The 20,796-nt window shown below is 47.8% G+C and overlaps 1 protein-coding gene across 2 annotated transcripts in view; it reads right to left on the bottom strand.

Annotated features, from left to right (window-relative positions):
• Nucleotides 1-20,796, bottom strand: part of PRR5 (proline rich 5) — a 137,896-nt gene that overhangs the window by 69,765 nt on the left and 47,335 nt on the right. For both annotated transcript variants that reach the window (XM_055000862.1, XM_055000863.1), the window contains one exon: nt 9,351-9,431. In XM_055000862.1, coding sequence (XP_054856837.1) covers nt 9,351-9,431 — 81 coding nt within the window. The remainder of the gene's footprint in view (nt 1-9,350; nt 9,432-20,796) is intronic.

Raw genomic sequence — 20,796 nt, 5'->3', positions numbered from 1 at the left:
GCACATTGTATACATGTTCACATGGCACTTTGCACTTTAACTATGACTGCGTTGAAGTGACATTGATTTTTGTTTAATGCTTTGCCTTCTATGTACATGTACCACTTTATTTTCTCCATAATTAAGGTCTTTTGATAAGTAATAATATAAATGGCCCTTTACTGATAACAGCATAAAGGTTCTTTCAGTTTAATATAGTTAGTTTGTCACGGCTTGCTTCTTTCGTTTTTGTCTTTTTACCATGATACCCTCCTTAATCTGGTTAGGATCAGGCATGGAGCAGGAGGCAATGTCCAATCCCTCTTCACCAGGCCGGGATCAGGAGAGGAGCCAATGGCAATGCCCACCACCCGCCTTCACCCGGCTGGGATGATGTGCAGAGCAGGAGGCAATGCCCGCCCCACCTTCACCCGGCCGGGATCAGGCACGGAGTAGGAGGCAATGCCCGTCTCCTCTTCTCCCTGCCAGAATCAGGTGCATAGCAGGTGCCAATGCCCGCCCCCTCTTCACCCAGCCAGAATCAGGTGTGAAGCAGGAGGCAATGCCTGCCGCCTTCACAGGGCCGTGATCAGTACCAGAGCAGGTGCCAATGCCCACCCCCGACCTTCACCCAGCCGGGATCAGTCATGCTGGAGGTGACAATGCTCATCTGCCCACACTCCCCTTTCTAGAGCCCGTTGTAGTTTTTCCCACAATGGGCTTTGTTACTAGTAATTATATAATATATATAGTTATTATATATTGGACGGCATGCACCAGGAGATGGACCGGGGGAGTGCAGCCCTGTTAATTCTGGACCTCTCAGTGCTTTTGATACCATTGATTTTGGTGTCCTTCTGGATTCTGGACTGGGACTGAGAGGCACTGTTCTGCACTGGTTCTGGTACTACCTCGAGGGTAGGTTTCAGAGTATGGTACTGGGAGACTGCTGCTCTGCCTCTTAGCCTCTGGCCTACAGGGTGCCTCATGGTTCTATCTTGTCCCCCATACTTTTCAACATCTGTGTACAATCACTGTGAAAGATCATCTGGAGGTTTGGGCTCAGTTGTCACTAATATGTGGATGACACTCACGTGACCAGTGGATCCCAGGGAGGCTGGGTCAACTGTGAACAGGTGCCTGACAGCAGTTTTGGAGTAAATAAGGGCTAACAAACTGAATCTCAAAAAGACAGAGATTCTCCTGACAGGGGGAAGGACTGACTCAGGAACTGGGATATCTCCTCTTCTAGATGGGGTTGCGCTCTCTCTAACGGAACATGTTCATAACATGAAAGTTCATCTTCGTTCTTCTGTGCCTCCACACATGGGACTGCGCAGGCGCAGGCCAGCCGCCGGAGAATTTTCCATAGCTTCTATAGCTCCGAAGGGGCCGTTTGTCGCGCGCCTCCACGACCGTTTTCCCGCCCAAACGGTCACATGCTCCTTCAGCGACCAACGGCCCCTTCCCTCAGTTCTCTTCTTGCCGCCGCTTGGAGAGAACGTTACCTTCGTTGCTCTGCGCTTGTGCTTATCGCTAGTGATTGATCTTCTGGTTTTGGACATCGGTTTTGGACTTCGGACTTCGCTTTTTGGATCTGATTTGGACGGTAATTGAACATCGGTATTTTACGACTCGGACTGGTTGACCTCTCTTAATAGCGCGCCCCTGAAGATGGCCTCTAAGGCGCTCTTCAAGCGTTGCCTGAAGTGCCACACTAAAATGGCACAGACCGATGGCCACGACCTGTGCCTTTTTTGTCTGGGGGAGACCCACAATGTGACCGCCTGTAAAATCTGCCAGGGGTTCACGAATAAGGCCTGTCAGGATCGGCAGGCCCGGCTGAATTCCTCACTCTGGAAAGCGGTCATGTCAACGGCAACACCGCTGCCCTCCCCCAAGGCTGGCCCAAGCCCCTCTGTCGGAGGGCGCTCGAGAGCAGGTTCGGTGGCCTCCACTAGGTCTGCATGTGGCGTTGAGAGCGAACTCTCCAGCGCAGGGTTCGGCGCGGCCGCCCCGAAGCGCTTCTTCCACCGCGTCGGATCCGAGGGCTGCCGCCTTGGGGCCGAAGATCGTGGTTCCGAGCCCTCAGTCGGAACCGACGGCTGGGTCGATTCCGGTGGCTAAGCCACGCTCGTCGTCATCCAGAGGTGCGTCGGTACCGAGATCTTCTTCTGAGCCACCGGCTAAGAAGAAGAAGACCAAACACCGTCATCGTTCTCCACGCTCGGTTCCAACGGAGGAGGTCATCCTTATACCCCGCACACCATCTCCTCATCTTGGCTCTCCGGTTCCGGAGGATGTGCCGGACCCGGGCACGTTCGAGGTCGTACCGCCTGCACCTTCTCCGGTAGCTGATCTGGGCCCGCCTCCGAGTCACCGGGATCGGTTGCCTTCTGATCGCCGCTCGCCAGCAGCTGCTTCGAGTCGTGAGCGGCGTCGGTCCGAAGAGGGGAGTGTCGGTTCCGTTCGCTCGTTGGCTTCCCGTCATCGCCAAGCTTCGGATCTGCCTCCCGCTTTCCATTGCCACTGGGAAGGGGCTCCTGGTTTCGCATACTCAGAACCGAGGCCCTCGACCTCTAGGCAGGCATGGTTCCCTCTGCCGGTCCGGGGAGAGGAATCGCACAGTTCCGAAGGGGAGGACATCGGAAGCGTCGCAGATTACCATTCCGAGTCCTGGTCCGAGCCTTCGCCAGACGACAACGTGGCGCCGAGCAGTAGTTCTCCATATGAAGATTTGAGAATCTACGCGGATCAGCTGGCTCGGATGGCTCAAGCCTTGGATATGGATATCTCCTCGGCCATCCCCCAGACCAAGGACAAGCTGCTCAAGAGGCTCTATGCGGACAATCCAGCAACCATCGGCTTCCCCATGCTTGAGGGGATAGAGGAGATTGTGGAGAAGGTATGGAAGGTGCCCTGTGACCAACCTGCCACCTCGAGGAGGATTGAGCAGCTTTACAAAATTAAACAGGGCACCTGGCCGTCATTGTTGAAGCACCCTCCGCCTTCATCGTTGGTCATGGAGGAGTTCCAGCCTCGCTGCTCTGGACCACCCTCGGCACCACCTGACAAGGAGGGAAGGAAGCTGGATGCCCTTGGTAGACGACAGTATTCCATCGCGTCCCTGGGGCTAAGGATTGCCAACTACCAGACGATTATGGCTGGGTACCAGCTCTATCTCTGAGAGAAGTTGGCATCCTATGTTGGCAACCTCCCCCCTGAACAGAAGGCGGTAGTGTCGCTCCTGCAGATGGAGGCTGTCCGCCTGTCGAAACAACAGATGAATGCAGGGAGCCATGCGGCCGACACGGCAGCTCGTGGGATGACCTCTGCCATCGTCCTCCGACGCCACTCCTGGTTGCGGTCTACTGCCCTTTCCCAGGAGGTGAGATCCCGGGTGGAAGGCCTACCATTTGAAGGAGAATCGCTGTTCTCTACGTCCACCGATGAGGCCTTGAAGAAAAAGAAAGAGGACAGGCAGACGGCACGGTCCTTGGGCCTAGCTCCCACGGACAAACCCGCCTACAAGCCATGGTACGCCCAGCGGTACGCTCCCTATCATTACCAGGGCAGGTTCCAGCACCAGCGGCCGAGTTATCAGCAGTTTCCGGCTTATCAGCAGCGGCACTACCCTACTACGCAACAGCCCAGGAGGCGTAGGCCATTCAAGCTTCGCTCATCGCAGCCTCCAGCCCAGCAGAAAGAGCAGCAGGGCCCTGGGAGGCAGTACTGATGGGTCAACCCAGCCGTACCCCCAAACTTCTCAGACAGACTGAGGCCATTCCTCTCGGAGTGGGAGTCAATAACATCTGACTCATGGGTCTTAACTATTGTTGAAAAGGGGTACGGGCTGGAATTCATTGAACTGCCGAGATGTGGTTCACCGTTGACCGCTGTCAATAACACTATGGCCGAACTGGACACTGAAATAACATCACTCTTAGCCAAGGGTGCTATAGAGGAAGTGGCCTATGAAGACTCCGTGCAGGGGTTCTTCTCTAGGTTCTTCCTAGTCCCCAAAAAGGACGGGGGGTTGCGTCCCATTTTGGACTTACGAGGCCTTAACGCCTTTTTGAAGGTGACTAAATTTAAAATGGTAACGTTGGCAACTGTGATTGCCCTGCTTAGGAAGGGGGATTGGTTTGCGGTCCTGGATCTGAAGGATGCATATTTTCATGTGGGGATACGTGAGGAGCACAGGAAATACCTGAGCTTCGTCTACCGACAAAGGGTCTTCCGGTACAAGGTGCTCCCCTTTGGCCTGTCCACTGCCCCACGGGTGTTCACTAAATGTGTTGCTCCTGTAGTCTCCTTCCTTCGGGAGGAGGGCTGTTCAATCTTCCCCTACCTTGATGACTGGCTCATTGTGGCTGAGTCTGAGCACAGGCTGGTGCAGGACATTGACCTGGTGCTTGCCACGTGCGAACGATTGGGGCTCGTGGTTAATCTGGAAAAATCTAAATTGGTCCCCAGTCGCACGGTCTCCTACATTGGTGCACTTTTGGACTCTGTGGAGGGTAGGGCTCTGCTCCCCCAGGAGAGGGCTAGGTCCCTAAAGGGTCTTGTGTCCATGTTCAAGAGGAACCGTTTTCAACCGGTACGCACTATCCAGTGCTTACTGGGCCATATGGCTGCTGCCACTTCTGTGATCCCCCTCGCCAGGTTGCATTTGCGGCCTCTCCAGAACTGGTTTGTGCGGAGGTATGATGCCTTTTGGCACCCTCCGTCCCTCAAGCTCTCCGTTCCTAGGAGCGTACTGTCTTCGCTGGATTGGTGGTTGTCTGAAGGCAATTTGTTTGGAGGTTTCCCTTTCGGTTATCAACATCCTGACATCACGGTGACCACTGATGCCTCTCTGCTGGGGTGGGGGGCTTACTGTGGGGATGTCTGTGTCCAGGACGTCTGGACTGAAAGTGAAAAGGCGCTCCATATCAATGTTTTGGAACTAAGAGCCATTCGTTTTGCGCTTGTGTCCCTTACAGCTCTGCTGCGAAATCGTCACGTGTTGGTACAGACAGACAACACCACTGCCATGTACTACGTGAATCAGCAAGGGGGCACAGCATCCATGACTCTCTGTCGGGAAGCCACGCTCACCTGGCAGTGGGCAGTCAAGAATGGCGTCACTCTGCGAGCCATACATGTGGCTGGGTCAGACAACGCTCGGGCGGACGCCCTGAGCAGGGTACTGTTGTTAGACCACGAATGGGAGCTAAACGACGGGTGCATTGGGCTGATCTTCCAGATGTGGGGTCACCCGGTTATAGATGTGTTCGCTACTGCGGCGAACGCCAAAACCCAGACGTTCTGTTCCCAAGCAGGGAGCGACCCGCTCTCTATTCCTGCATTCCTGTTTACGTGGAACCGGGGGTTGCATTACATGTTTCCGCCCTTCCCCTTGATAGCCAAGGTCCTGTGCAAGATAGAGGAGGACAGGACAGACTGCATCCTAGTGGCCCCATTTTGGCCGAGGCAAGTCTGGTTCCCAAGGCTCCTGCAGCTATCTCAGCGGACCTATGTGAGGCTGCCCCCTTGGCAGGACCTTTTGAGGAACGGGAGCATTCTTCACCACGCCCCCGTGAAGCTGCACCTGGCAGCTTGGCGGATCGTCCCTCCCCGTTAGGTTTTTCTGCTCGGGTGGAAAGGGTCCTCCTGAATGCCCACAAGCCGTCTACCCGGCGCTCTAACGAGGCCAAGTGGCGAAGGTTTGAGACCTGGGCACGTGCAAAAGGGGCAGTGCCTACTGATAGCCCCCTAGGGCTGATTTTTGATTATTTGTGCCTCCTGAGGGACCAGGGTTTAAGGGTTACCTCCCTCAAGGTTCACCTGGCAGCTATCTCTTCTACCCACTCTCGAGTTGATGGTAGCACGGTTTTTTCCCACCCCAAATCCCGCCAGTTCCTTAAGGGAATGTTCAACCTCTACCCACCAGTGTCGCCTCCTGTGCCTCAATGGTCACTGTCCTTGGTGCTGTCACGGCTAATGTTGCCTCCCTTCGAGCCTTTGGCAACCTGCCCCTTGGACCTGTTATCGTACAAGGTGGCATTCCTGGTGGCTATTACCTCTGCCAGGAGGGTCAGTGAGCTTTCTGCGCTAAGGTCTGACCCCCCCCTTCCTTTTATTCCATCCCAATAGGGTGGTCTTGCGTCCCTGCCTGGGCTTCCTGCCTAAGGTGGTGTCCGCTTTTCATCTTTCGCAGGATATATCGCTACCTGCATTCTTTCCTCACCCCTCTTCCAGGGGGGAGAAGGCCCTGCACACTCTGGATCTGAATAGGGCGCTGGCCTTCTATCTAGACAGGACAAAGGGCTTCCGAAAGTGTCCTCACCTGTTTGTGTGTTTTGGGGCCAAGGACAAGGGCAATAGGGCTTCCTCGCAGACTCTGTCCAGGTGGATTGTGACGGCCATTGGTAAGGCCTATTCCCTGGCTGGGGCGAGTTGCCCGCTGCAAGTTAGGGCCCATTCCACGCGGTCCCAAGCTGCCTCTTCGGCTCTCCTCAGGGGGGTTCCGTTGGCTAGCATCTGTAGGGCAGCCACCTGGTCCACTGCTGACACCTTCGTCAGGCATTATGCTGTGGATGTGGATACAGGGCGAGATGTGGCTGTGGCCAAGGCTGTATTGCACTCTTTTTTTTCCTAAGGGGTTCTAGGATGCTACGCTATGATGCTACATTTTTGTAGTTGTCGGTTTTTTATATATATATATATGTGTATATATATTTATTGAATATATCCTTATACAAGTGGTGTATATATAGGAGTATATTGTATATATGTGTTATCTTTGTATATATTTGTATATAGTTATATGTTGTTTACACTTGATGATTCTTGTGTGATACAATAAAATTGTGTTGGACTTCACCCCACCTTCCTTATTGTGTGAAGCTTGGTACTCTCCCATGTGTGGAGGCACAGAAGAACGAAGATGAAAACAGGGTTGACATACCTGTAACTTATGTTCATCGAGTTCTTCTGTGCTGACACACAACCCTCCCTCCTACCCCGCTGTGAATTCCAATGGACAATGCTGTGATGACTATAACGAATATTGGTGTCTTTGAAGGTTATGGCTATGTGTATTGGTTAAGCGGCGGCAAGGAGAACTGAGGGAAGGGGCCACTGGTCGCTGAAGGAGCATGTGACCGTTTGGGCAGGAAAACGGTCGTGGAGGCGCGCGACAAACGGCCCCTTCGGAGCTATAGAAGCTATGGAAAATTCTCCAGCGGCTGGCCTGCGCCTGCGCAGTCCCATGTGTGTCAGCACAGAAGAACTCGATGAACATAAGTTACAGGTATGTCAACCCTGTTTGCTACTGGATCCAGGCCTCCTCTTGAACACCTTTTCTCATATGAACCTAACTGTTCATTCTGGTCATCTTTGGAGGCCCTCCTTCAGGTGCCGCCACCATCTGAGGCTAGACAGGTGGCAACCTGAGAAAGGCCCTTCTCATTGGGGCTCAAAACTTTGGCACTCCCTCCCCAGGGAGGTTTGTCTGTCCCTTTCTATAGCTGTCTTCCACCACTGAGTGAAGACTTTTTTTGTTTTGTTCAATATACCCCCAATAATGGTTACTGGCCCTCCTCCCTGTTCTTTGCATTGTTTGTTTTTGTGTGTGGGTTTATATTGATTTGTTTTTATACTATTTTAAATTAAAATGTTGATTTAAATTTTTAAAATGTTTTATGTTCACCATCTTGGGGACCCTATTTGGGTTGAAAGGCAGCATACATATGCTTTAAAAATAAGTATTATATTACATATAATTATAGGGCAATTACAGCAGAACACAACAGTGTCAGCCAGTCTCTGGGGAACAGAGCCAGGAATCTTCCCTACCTTCGGCTCCAACCAACAAAGGCTATTCCACAGGACGAAGGCCTCTGGCTGAGGCTGCTCCTCTTCCCTGTCTTACAAGCCACCACCCTGGGTCGGGTCTCAAAGCATCTTCCGTCTCATTCCTATCATGTCTCTCAGACAGTGAAGCTACTACAAAGGCAACGCCAACAGCACAAACAAACACAGAGACTGCAAGCAGCTTTCAAGCACATTTCAAACGACACTCTACAAACCAGTCAGCAAGTTACTGCATCTCGGATCACATCATTCTTACAATGAAGGCACGAGGTTCATTTTGTTTGGTTGTTGGGGGTTTTCCGGGCTGTCTTGCCGTGGTCTTGGCATTGCAAGACAGCCCGGAAAACCCCCAACAACCATCGTTCTCCGGCCGTGAAAGCCTTCGACAATTCATTTTGTTTGTTTATTGCTCCAAAATGAGGTTCATTTTGTTTGTTTATTGCTCCAAAATGAGGTTCATTTTGTTTATTGCTCCTTTTTAAGCCAATCACAGCTGACTCAGAAATAATATCCACTTTGTATGACAATTTGTTTGAGAGGAACAGAGCACAACTAGGATGCCTCCCCAGGGAGTTGTCAAGTGGCATTCCTCACCCGCCCCTGGCCCACATAATGGGGGATGTGGTGCTATTCCATAGACAGGCATGCTGGGTTGCTCACACAACTGGTTCTTGCATATGTTACCACTGTGGTTTGGGGTAAAAGCAAGCCCCCCCCCCCACAGCCATGAAGCTCAGTGCGATACTTTGAGGTCAATCTGAGCTTAATCCACCTCTTAGAACTGATGTGCACATAACAGGGGGCGGGGAGAGGGGGAACAACTTATGCCACAATGAAAAATTAAATAGAGATGAAACCTGGTCTACACGATCTCCTTGAAACAGGAGCTTGCCTCCCCCCGCCCCCGCTTTGTTACCAATGGCACTATATAAATAATCCATATAAAACAATGGAGTGTTGTTTTTTCCAAAGGCTACAAGGAACAAGACTATGCAGCAAGGAGGTAGTCTTAGAATCATATAATTGGAAGGGATCTCTAGGGTCATCTAGTCCAACCCCCTGCACAATGAAGGAAATTCATAACTGCCCCCCCCCCACACACACACAGTGACCATTGCTCCATGCCCAGAAAATGGCAACACACCATCAGGATCCCTAGCTGAACTGGCCTGGGGAAAATTGCTACCTGACCCCAAGGTGGTGATTTGCCTTACCCTGGGCATGTAAGCAGGGGCCACGGGAACTAAGCACTGATGTAACCCTTCCCTCCCTCTCTCTCATGATCTGGCCAGGTTCACAGAATCATCTTTGTTGTCAGATGGCCATCTAGCCTCTGCTTAAAAACCTCCAAAGAAGGAGAGCCCACCACTTCAGAAGGAAGCCTGTTCCACTGAGGGACCACTCTGTCAGGAAGTTCTTCTAATGTTTAGCTGAAAACACTTTTGATTTAGTTTCAACCCATTGGTTCTGGTCTTGCAAAAGATGTTACCATCTCTGATGATTTTACTCACCGGACTCCATCATTGAGATTGTAAAGCTCATGTTCTGGAAGCCCTTTTCTCTGGAAAACGGCTATTACTCCATTGTGGATACTGCAACATAGAGGTTGGGAAATGAATTGTTAACGTGCGATCCAGCAAGAAGATTTTATGACCTGTAGTCTCAGAGTCTCCCTACACAATACATCTTACACAGGGACACTCAAGAGAAAGATCTCACGCTTGTTCTCCCTTTGTGAATACATATCTGCTACTAGGGAGACAGAGTACACTTGAATATAAGACCACACAGACAGTAAGTCACTTGGGCATCCCCGTGTAAGAGGTCTTATGTAGAGAAACTCTCAGATGTGGGTGGAACAGTGCTGGACTTTGTCTGGTAGAAACAGGGTGGAAAATTGGGGGCTGAGAGTGAGCAGAAGAGGTTTAGAAACATCAAATACTCTTCCCATTTGTAAGTACCCAAAGCACCTTGCATAGTGGTAATGTTGCATAATGGATGGACAAGGACAGGTGAAAGTGGAGTTCAGATCACAAAACTAGCCCTGGGAAAGTAACCTAGACTCCTTAAAGGGACGGCCCACTCACCAAACGCTGCTGGCTTTTCCCTTTCACTCCACACGTCTCCGATTTCAAAATGGTAGCAGGCTATTTGGCTTTTGTTTTTTCAGAGCCTTCTCAGGGAACTTGGGAAATAAATTCTCAGAAAAGGTGCCAAAAAAATGGAAGCCAAAACTGCCTGCTACCATTTTGAAATTGGAGCTGTGTGGAGTGAAGGAGAAAAGCCAGCAGCGTTCCGTGGGTGGGCTGTCCCTTTAAGGATGTGTGGAAACGGGCTGAAGATACAATTTATTGACTATTCATACAGTACATTTTTATCTCATCTTTCCTCCAAGGAACTCAGGGCAGGATCATTCACATATTAGCCATCCCTATCCAAAGTAAAGTAAGTCAATCGTGGCATGGCAGGAATGACCGCCAAAGGGAAACAAACACCCTTTCAAAATATTTCTCTCTATCACTTTATTTCCCTAGTTTTCACTCACAGTGTATTAATTAAGCTTCAACAATGGCTGAAGAAGCCTCCACTTGCTCTCACCCTCCACCATAATACTAACCCCCCCTTTGCTGCCAGGCCAGAAACAGGAGTGGGAAACCACCAAACAGAAGCTACCATGGAATACAAAATATCAGTACATGTACTAAATATAGCCACAGCCAATACACATAATCAATACATGCCAGTCACAATCTCAGCAGGTTAGAAAATAAGTAAAGGTAAAAAGGTAGTCCCCTGTGCAAGCACTGAGTCATTACTGACCCACAGGGGGATGTTCCATCACGATGTTTTCTTGGCAGACTTTTGTTACGGGGTGGTTTGCCATTGCCTTCCCTAGTCATCTACGCTTTACCCCCAGAAAACTGGGTACTCATTTTACCGACCTCGAAAGGATGGAAGGCTGAGTCAACCATGAGCCGGTTACCTGAACCCAGCTTCTGCCAGGATCAAAATCAGGTTGTGAGCAGAGCTTGGGATGCAGTACTGCAGCTTACCACTCTGCGTCATGGGGCTTGGTTAGAAAATATACAAATGAAATATACAAAAATAACTATTGTTTCTTCTCTCCTGCTGCAGGATAATAACGTCTTCCTGGATCTGAGGTAAGTTATAAGTCTTTGAATGTTTTAATGTTAACAGATATTGTTTCTTGTTTTTCAGTTCACCCCAGGTCCTGGAGAAGGCGTGGTATATCATCCTGGGCCCCAACAGGCTGCTAGCGGAAAGCCCATTTCACTGAGCTTCGTCAGGGGTTCTTCCTTGACTACATACTGTGATTGTATGTAGACTGCAGCCTGAGTACACGTATTGCCATTTTGTATCTTGGTCATCATAACCCATGTTATTTATTCATTATTTATTTATCATCTGCAGCATTAGATATTTATGAAGTAGATTGACTGTATTTGTAGCACCTTAGCACATTTGCTCTTTTTGCTATGTTTGCACTGTTTGAAATAATCTATATTCATATCTGAGATTGTGGTTTACTGCATACCACGAGGGGATACCCTTATTTCCATCTGCACAGAAATGGGAATGGGCAAGTCCATCCATGGCAAAGGTCTTTGTCTCCTGCTGGTTTGAGCAGCCACTGTCCTTCCTCAGCCAGGTGAGCAGGAAGAGCAAACTGGCTTTGAGTCCCTGACTGGAACAAGAGGAGCCCAGAGCTAGAGATATAAAACTTCTGGAAATACTGAAACCACTGGGGGCAGGGGAGGGTGGCACAACATTTTTTTCCTGTCCCCTCCTTCTGGAAAAAATAGAAATCTTGGGATAAAACTGAAATATATGCAACAATTACTTTCCGATCAAACCTAAGCTTCTTTTACTAATTTCACAACACAAATAGTATCATTTAAAACTTGGTTAGCATATAAAATAGTACTATTGGGCATATTTATGGGATTTAAAAGTATACGTTTCTTCATTTTCTAGAAGAAAACTTGCAAGCGTACCCAATATTTGAGAAAGAGTTGCAAAGTGCTGCACCCTATGCAACAACAGCATATGCTAATCTTTGTCATCTGAGAGGTACAAAAAAAACCAAAAGTTGTAGGTAGAAAACAAATTCTGTGAACAAAGGCAGTATTATTTCGACACAAATGCTTTCATACACAGGCACAATAAGTAGGACTACAATCCTGTTTGAGTATTAAGGCCGTTTCCACACACTCTTAAAGGGACGGCACACTCACCGAACACTGGTGGCTTTCCCCCAGGAATCCAGACGGCTCCGTTTGCAAAACGTCTGTGGGTCGTTTGGCTTCCGTTTTTTTCAGTGCACTTTTCTGGGAACGTGGAAAGTGGCTTCCCAGAAAAGTGTGCTGAAAAAATGGAAGCCAAATGACCCACAGATGTTTTGCAAACGGAGCCGTCTGGATTCCTGGGGGAAAGCCACCAGTGTTCAGTGAGTGAGCCGTCCTTTTAAGAGTGTGTGGAAACGGCCTAACCATACATCATCAACGCTAAAAACACTGAACTCTTTAACTATGTATTACTATTAAACACATTACAGCATATTAATTTATCACCAAAATTATTTACATTTAAACAGAAAAAAAAATCTTGAAAATGTTGGAGATGTCTAAAGGAAACATAGGAATTATCATACTGCTACTGCTATAGATTTTCTTATATGAAAATGTACATGCTACACATTTAGAATATAACCTTGCTCACATTCCAAAAGAAAGAACCATAGAAGGTTTTTTTCCCTAGGGCTCCCAAAAAATTCCCATTCCCCCCCCCTGGAAAAATTGAAAAAAAGGGGGAGGGGGATTGGGGAGAGGACAACCAAGAGATCCCCCCCCCTGAATGTTTCCTTTTATTTCTGGGCCTTCACATTTCTACACAGGTCTGTAGTGAGAATAAGAAATAATATGTATCCTATCTCTAACAGCCACATTCTTCTTTCCCACACTTAGGTGTGCGACAAAAGCCATTCACCAAGGTAGTCATTTTTCATTTCTCTCAGTCTGCTACGCAGGCTAAGCGTTTCTTGAATTCTACTTAATTACCTCCTGCCCTGTGTTTTTCCTGGCCCTTTGACCATGCTGTTGATTTACAATCAAAGAACTACTCAATACTCCCATTACTGCTGCATTTTTAGTAAGCCATGTTTATGCCATACCTTTTCAAACACAACACCATAATGCAAGGGGAAAGAATGAAGGAGACAGGGCAAACAACAGGTTCTTATATTGAATTGACAACATGTGGCTGGGTGCCCTACCACACTGATTTGTTCCTGAGAGCTGCAGCAGGTAACCAACACAAGGCACGTTGCCTCCCTCCCACACTGAGGATTGCAGCAGAGAGGCTGCCCAGCTTAAGTTTCTAAAGTGCAACACTCCACCCTCCACCCACTTATTTGCACTGCAAGGAAGGATGCCCTCAGGGATGTGCTTGGATCCAGGGCCAAGCCTGTTCCCTTCCTGCTGTGGCCCCGCCAGTTGGGAACGAAGCCTGCCACAAGCTGCAGAGCACTGCCCCTTCATCTGCATGGCCCCATCTTGAGTTCTGGTTTTGGGTGACCCTAAAGGCCCACACAGTCTTGGGAACTGGATTGTATGTAGGATTCACTTGATGCATGAAGAACAAACACAGAAAAACAACTATAACAGTAAGACTGGACAGTTTGGTCATGTTTGGAGGGAAAGAGAAAGGGAATATGCCGACAGGAAAGCTCATTACCTTTGCTAATCTAATCTTGCTTTGTTTTGGCATGGTTTAAAATCTTACTCTGCAAAAGAATATTTTAAAAAATGTTTATTCCTCTTTGTTCCAGATCGTTCAGACCCCTTGTATTGTAATCCATTACCAAAAAGGATGAACCTTGAGTTAAAATATATTGCCAAACTCAATCAGAAATTTCATACCCAAGCATGTTGCTCCGTTTGAAATGATAGCTGTTATATGAGATAGTATTTTTAGGAGAACATTGTACAATTTAGCCATGTGATATTTACTCTTTTTAATTACTCAAGCCCTTATCTGTGAAGATTTTATAAAAAAAAAACCCTTATCTGTAGATATTCAAAAGTTCATTCATTTATTACTTTTCCTATATATTTCTTCAAATGGAACAACTCTGTTACCAGTTATAAAGATTTTATATGCTTCAAGTTCCATTTTTTCCCATCTGACTAAAGATTGTAACTGATACCCCTGCAATTTGTTTTGGTCTCGAATAGGGGTTGCACTTCGGGTTTCCGATTTGGCTAAAATACCCGAATCAAAGCTTCCCCAAAGCATTTGGGAAGCTTTGGGTGAATTTAAAGGGCCTTTTCCTGCCTCTTGCAAGCAGAAGGGCCCTTTAAACAGCCCCAGCCCCAGCCCCCCCTCACTTACCTTGCTGCAGCCCAGCAGCAGCGGCTTCAGCCTTCTTCTCCGCCCTGCAGGCCCGCACGAGGGTGGAGGAGGCTGAAAAGGCCCTTCCTGCCCCTCAAATGGCCACCGCTGCAGCCATTTGAGGGGCAGGAAGGGCCATAGGAGGCAGCTCCGGCTTTCTCCGCCACCCTGCGGGCCCGCACGTGGGCAGAGGAGGCCGAAAAGGCCCTTCCCACCCCTCAAATGGCTGCCTGAGGAGGTGGCTCCAGCATTCTCCGCTGTCCTGCAGGCCCATGCGTGGGCAGAAGAGGCCAAAAAGGCCCTTCCCACCCCTCAAATGGCTGCCGTGGCCATTTGAAGTGCAGGAAGGGCCTTTTCAGCCTCCTCCGCTGCTGTGCGGGCCTGCAGGGCAGCGGAGAAGGCTGGAACCGCTGCTGCTGGGCCACAGCAAGGTAAAAGGGGGGGCTAGTGCTGGGGAGGGGGGGGCTGGAGCGGTTTAAAGGGCCCTGCTGCTTGCAAGCAGCAGGAAAGGGCCCTTTAAACTACCAGCTGATAGACCTTTAAAGGGCCAGGTAAGTGGGTTGGAGGAGAGGGGGGCTTAGTGGGGAGGAGAGGGGGTGTGTGGGAGTGCTGGGAGAAAACCCAGCTCCCTGAATCACTTTGGAATGCTCCGAATCTTTACGGAGCATTCCGAAGCGATTCAAACACCCAAATCTGAAGCAGCTTGCCGCTTTGGGTTTGGGGTATTTCCGAATGTTTTTCCTGCTTCGCTTAAACTCTAAGCAGAGTCCTTTGCTAGCCCACTCAAAATCTTCTTTCAGACTGCTGAAGTGCCACTGAGTATGGCTCTTCATCCATCTGTGATTTCACCTGATAGTAATCTGGCCTACATTTATTTATTTATTTATTCAATTTGTTGTCCACTCTCCCTGCGAGCAGGCTAAGAGCAGATCACATCGATTTAATATACAGAAATAAACAATTAAAACTGGTAGCATAAAAAGAGCAATTGCAATTTCACAACCCACCCTCAGCGGCACACATGGCACAATCCCGCATATAGTCATTTGGGCCCATGGTGGTCGATGGTAAACAATAGATAAAAAGAGCAAAGGCTTGGGAGGGGATGCTTCTTCCCTGGGAGGAGGCCGGAGAGGAAACCTGCTTACCTCAACCACCAAAGGCCTGGCGGAACATCTCCATCTTACTGGCCCAGCGGAATGATGGTAAATTCTGCTGAGCCTGAGATGTCTCAGACAGAGGGTTCCACCTCCTTGGGAACAGGGACCACCAGCAGACATTTTTCTGTTGAGCAGAGCACTCTCTGGGGAATACAGGGTGAGAGGCAGTCCTACAGATATGCTGGTCCAGTCCACTAAGGTCTTTAAAAATCAGAACCAGATCCTTCAACTGGATCTAGAATTCCACTGGCAGCCAGTGCAGCTGGAGCAGAACAGGTGTCACATGCTAGCCACAATATCATGATAAACCTTGCCAAAGATGTATCATGTCCACTGCATTCCTATATTCCACTAGGCTGATAAAACCAAATGCAAGACTAATTTGGCAGGATTGGTCCTTAACAAATCCACGCTGGCTTCTATTGATCACCACTTTGTTCAAGATGCTTTCAGATCAACCACTTTATAATCTCTTCTGATACCTTCCCTGGTGTTGAAGGCAGACATTTCTCCTGCCTTTGAATATTAGGTCTTTGCCATTCTTTAGTCTTATATCACTTTACCTGTCCTACAGGATTTTTCAAAAATGATAGTTGTTCAGTACCCTACAATGTAATTTATTCGGCCCAGAGGCCTTGAATTTATTTGAGGTAGTTAGATATATATTACATACACTTTACAGTGTATCCTATGTATTACAGGGATGTAAACTCAGATTACATCCAAGTTAGATGACTTTAATGCACTTTACTTGGGGCTGCCCTTGAAAATAGTCTGGAAACTTCAGATCACCCCAAAGTAGCAACTAGGCTACTGTCAAGGTAGGGGGAAAGGGTTGTATCATCCTAGTGCCGATAGATCAGCACTGCCTGCCTGTTTGTTTCTGTGCACGATTCAAAATACGGTTCTTATCCTCAAATGGCTTGGGGCTATGGTGCCTGAAAGACTGCCTCCTCTCAGATTGTCTGGCCCGAGATTTGCATCCCAAGCCCTGCTGTCTGTGCCCTCCTCCTAGTTCAGAGGTGAGGTGGGTGGAGACCAGCAAGAGGGTTTTTTCTGTAGTGGCACCACACTGGGGCGGGGGGGGGGAGATGCTCTTCCACTGAGAGTCTGGCCTGGCACCTGCATTGCTTTCTTTTAGGCTCCTGGCTAAAACATTTCTTTGCCCAGGTTTTTAATTAAGTCTAGAATTTTTAGTTTAGAAAATGTTATTTTAAGTTGCCTGTGTTCTGTTTTTATGGTCTATATTTTTATGTTGGGTTGGGTTTGTCTCCCAGGGCCGGGTTTCAATTAATATTTTTTTAACTTTTTGTTTTTAATTTTTATTTTATTTGCTGCCTTGGGCAGAACAATTCCTGGAGAGGTAACATAAAAATGTTCCACATAAATAAATATTCCTTGACCCATTCCTTCTCAGTCTTGAACTGCAATTCCGTCCTATCCCTAGTCATGCTACTTCTGCTATGTTACACAAAGTTCCTCTTTATGAAGGAGGAAGCAAAACAGGAGTTGAGCCATTCTGCCTTCTCTTTGTCCCTCATTAACACTTCGCCAACCTCACTGACCAGTGAGTCATGCCTCATACCTCTCTCTGAACATGCCCAGGAAAGCCCTTTTTGCTGATTCCTTCCTACCCTGGTACAATTGGAGCTTTAGCTTTCCTGGCATTGTCCCTATAAGACTGGCTACTTGTCAACAGATGTCCGAGATGACTCTGCCCTCCTCCCATTTCCTATGCATGTCCTTTTTTATTTCCAGCTCATCTCTTGGCACTTTATCAGCCACCGTGACTTCTTCAGATGGCTTTCTTTGGGGGTGTAAAAATGGCAGAGATTCAATGAGAGCAAGCGTAAAGTGATGCTCAGCAAGAACACCAAATGGAATCAGTAAAGAGTCCAGTAGCACCTTTAAGACTAACCAACTTTATTGAAGCATAAACTTTCAAGAACCACAACTCTCTTCGTCAGATGCAGAAGCTGTGGTTCTTGAAAGCTTATGCTACAATAAAGTTGGTTAGTCTTAAAGGTACTACTGGACTCTACTATTTTGCAACTACAGACTAACACGGCTAACTCCTCTGGATCTATGAAAATAGAATCAGTAAACTGTTCTAAGTCTTGAAGCTCTAGACTAAAAATAATAATGTGTGAAGAATTCTACTGCCACCAATTACTACTGCTTGTGGCAACCTCTCCTGAGTGGCTTAAAGCTGGTGACTAGAGCTGGTCCTGCTGGTCAGGAGCAAGTGGAGTACAGTCTATATGCAGCAGACCGTGAGCAGAACCACAAGTGACAAAAGGCACAGATTGGACACTTGTCAGCTTCCCTCAAGTTTTGATGGGAAATGTAGGCCTCCTGGTCTCACAGCTTCGCTCTCTGACTGCTGTCCAATGGACTTTTCAACTGTCACTTGTCCAACATTCCACCAAGCTGCCTACATTTCCCATCAAAACTTGAGGGAAGCAGACAAGTGTCCAATCTGTGCCTTTTGTCACTTGTGGTTCTGCTCTGTAACAACAAATTTACATAACAGAGTAAGAATCACCAGCAAACTCTGGGATATGAGGCAGTGAAGGAATACCCTGTCTCAAAATAGTTGCTGCTAGCCAATCCAAACCAACCTGAATGGCCTAGGCTAGCCTGATTTGCAAATCTCAGAAGCTAAGCAGGGTCAGCCTTTGATAGTAATTGGATGGGAGACAACCAAGGAAGACCGGGGTGGCTATACAGAGGCTGGCAAGGTCAAGTGACCTTGAAAATCCCAGCAGGGGGTCGCCATATGTCAGGTATGACTTGATGACACTTTCCACCACCAGCAGATCCAGAGTCACAAGAAGCTGCAGTTATCTGAGTTCTCAAACTGCATTAGAATTAGATTGGGTAGATGACTCAGCCCTTTTTTTGCCATGACAAAGATCCTTCAATGCAAATTGCAGACCTGCTGAAATGGTATCACAGAGGAATGCCAAAAAATTCCCCGTCTCCTAGCTCCAGATCAGGCCACTGTCAGGTCTTGCCAGGTATCCCAAAGCACTTCACTGCATCACTCATTGTGTATGAGTTAAAGTTACTTTACTGATAAGTATACCAGTATCAAGATAGCTGTACATGGTTATTGGCTGGAATGAGGCTAGTAACTAAAGCTAAGGAAATTATAGGTCAAAACCTATAAGTCTGTTAAGAGTCTGAGCGCGCAAAGTGTGAGAACACAGGGAGGAAACCATAAGCATTCCATAGTCTTTAGGTCTTTCAGACAGTTGGTGCAATCGCTGCTAGACATCAAGGTCATTCTCCCAGACTGGCCGGGGACCGTTACTAAAACATCTGCAAGATAAGCAATTAAGTGTTCTCTCCCAGCTCAGGGGTAGCTTTGTATACTCTCAGAGGATCACACACACAACACTGGCAGAACAGAACATCACTGAAACAGGAATCAAACACAACCATGACAGATATGCTGGGAGGGCCTATCTGACAGCCACTCCTTCAGCTTCCAAAGCCTCTTCCAGCAAACATCTGGCAGATCTCAATTAAATCAGGAAAGGGAGCTCAGTGATTCAGAGAAGGAAAGAGGCATCTGGAAAGAATCCAGACTTCTCTTGATATTTGAAGTCTGAGGATAGATATTTAACTCCTCCTTCGCCTCTTGTAAACTGTATGGGTCAGAAGCACTAAAGTACTTGAAACTTCCTTCTTTCTTAGTCACGTCAGCAGGCTTATATCAAGTTTTAATATCCCAGTAAGACAGTTAAGGAACACAGCTGTTGTCAGCTTCCTAACTTGTCTGACACAGAATCAGGACTCCTGACTGTCTCTGCATCACCTCCTCCACTGTCTTCACTGGCTCTCACAGATGCTGGATCAAGAGTTTTGGAATTCTGAGCAATTCACCAGCTGAAAAAAAGCAGTTCCTCCAGACACTCCCAAACACCTCTCTCATTTCAGCAGGCTGTGCTTGACAAAATTCGCCCGTGATGGAAAGATAAGCCATCTTTTAAAAGTAACAAAGGAGGGGGCATAGTTTCAAGCTGTCTATTTAGGTTGCCATCTTTTCCCCAGTGATGCATACTGAGGCAAAAATCCCAGTTTCACCAATACACTGATGAGATCTGAACTGGCAGAAAAGGAATAGAGAATAAAACTGCTGCTATCATATTGCTTTATACAATCCATGGTGAGACCATTTTTGGAGTACTGTGTAAATTTCTTGTCCCTGCGTCTGGAAAAAGGTATTTTAGAGCTTAAAAAGGGGCAGAAAAGAGCAACCAAAATAATCAGGGGGCTACAGCAACTGCCCTATGAAGGTTTGTTAAAGCTTTAAGAGCTGTTTAGCTCAGAAAGAAGGTTAAGTAAGGGGATATGATAGAGGTCTCCAAAATAATGCATGATTTGGAGAAAGTGGACTGGAAGAAACATTCCTTCCTCTCTCATCATAACCTGGGATCGTTCCCTGAAACCGAGTGGTGGGAGATTCAGGATGGGAAAAAGGAAGCACTTCTTCACACAGCACATTGTTAAAATGTGGAACTCGCTGCCACAGAATGTGGTGATGGCCCCCAGCTCAGAAGGCTTCAAAAGAGGAATGGACAAATTCATGCAGGATAACACTACATTGATCGCGACGGCTACTAGTCATGATAAGAGATCTCCTCCTTCCAGTACCAGAGGCAGTATAATATTTTACCACGTAGATAGTTTCTGTACGTAGCTTCTGTGTTTTATTTCTGCCAACTGACAAGGGGTTTTGAATGTGTGTTGTTATGGTTTAAAATGCAAGTATCTGAAGTAAGGAGGAGGAGAGGGCTGCATCCCACATTCTACTCTGAAACTTTTACCACCAATCAAATCACAGCGGCACGGAGGGGGGAAGGAAGGTTGCTGTTGCTGTTAAGGCTAATCAGGAAGAACCCGCACTTCTGGGGAAAGACGTTATAGGGGATCAAGTCAGAATCCACATTCTTGTGGACTCTTATACCACCACAGAAGAAAAGTAGGAGGAGAGAGGCAAAGTTTATATGTAGGGAGACTTCTGTTAAAATGGATAAAAGTGAATGTTCTGAGGAGAAGGCAGGAGGGGAAAGTGTCAGAAGCAGGGAAAGCAGCAGCCCCCACTCCACGGGAAGTTGCAAGAGAGAGAGAGAGAGAGAGAGAGAGAGAGAGTAGAAACAGAGCTGAATTCCTGCAGGAGCTAAACTCTGACCCCAGCCTAGGAACTCTCAGAATTTCTGCTGAGCGAACTGATATGGAGGGAGAACTTGTTAAAAGATTATGAAGCAAGAAGATATGTTATGTGTGAACCCTGACTCTCAGCTCTCAGAGAGGAAATCAGTATTGGAAAAGTTGGTGAATGCAGGAAAAATGTGAAAGAGTCTTTCCAAAAGACTGA

The sequence above is a fragment of the Eublepharis macularius genome, chromosome 16 (genome assembly GCF_028583425.1).
Source record: "Eublepharis macularius isolate TG4126 chromosome 16, MPM_Emac_v1.0, whole genome shotgun sequence".
NCBI lineage: Eukaryota > Metazoa > Chordata > Lepidosauria > Squamata > Eublepharidae > Eublepharis > Eublepharis macularius.
Note: the sequence above shows the minus strand (reverse complement) of the source record. Positions and strands in the feature narration are given on the sequence as shown.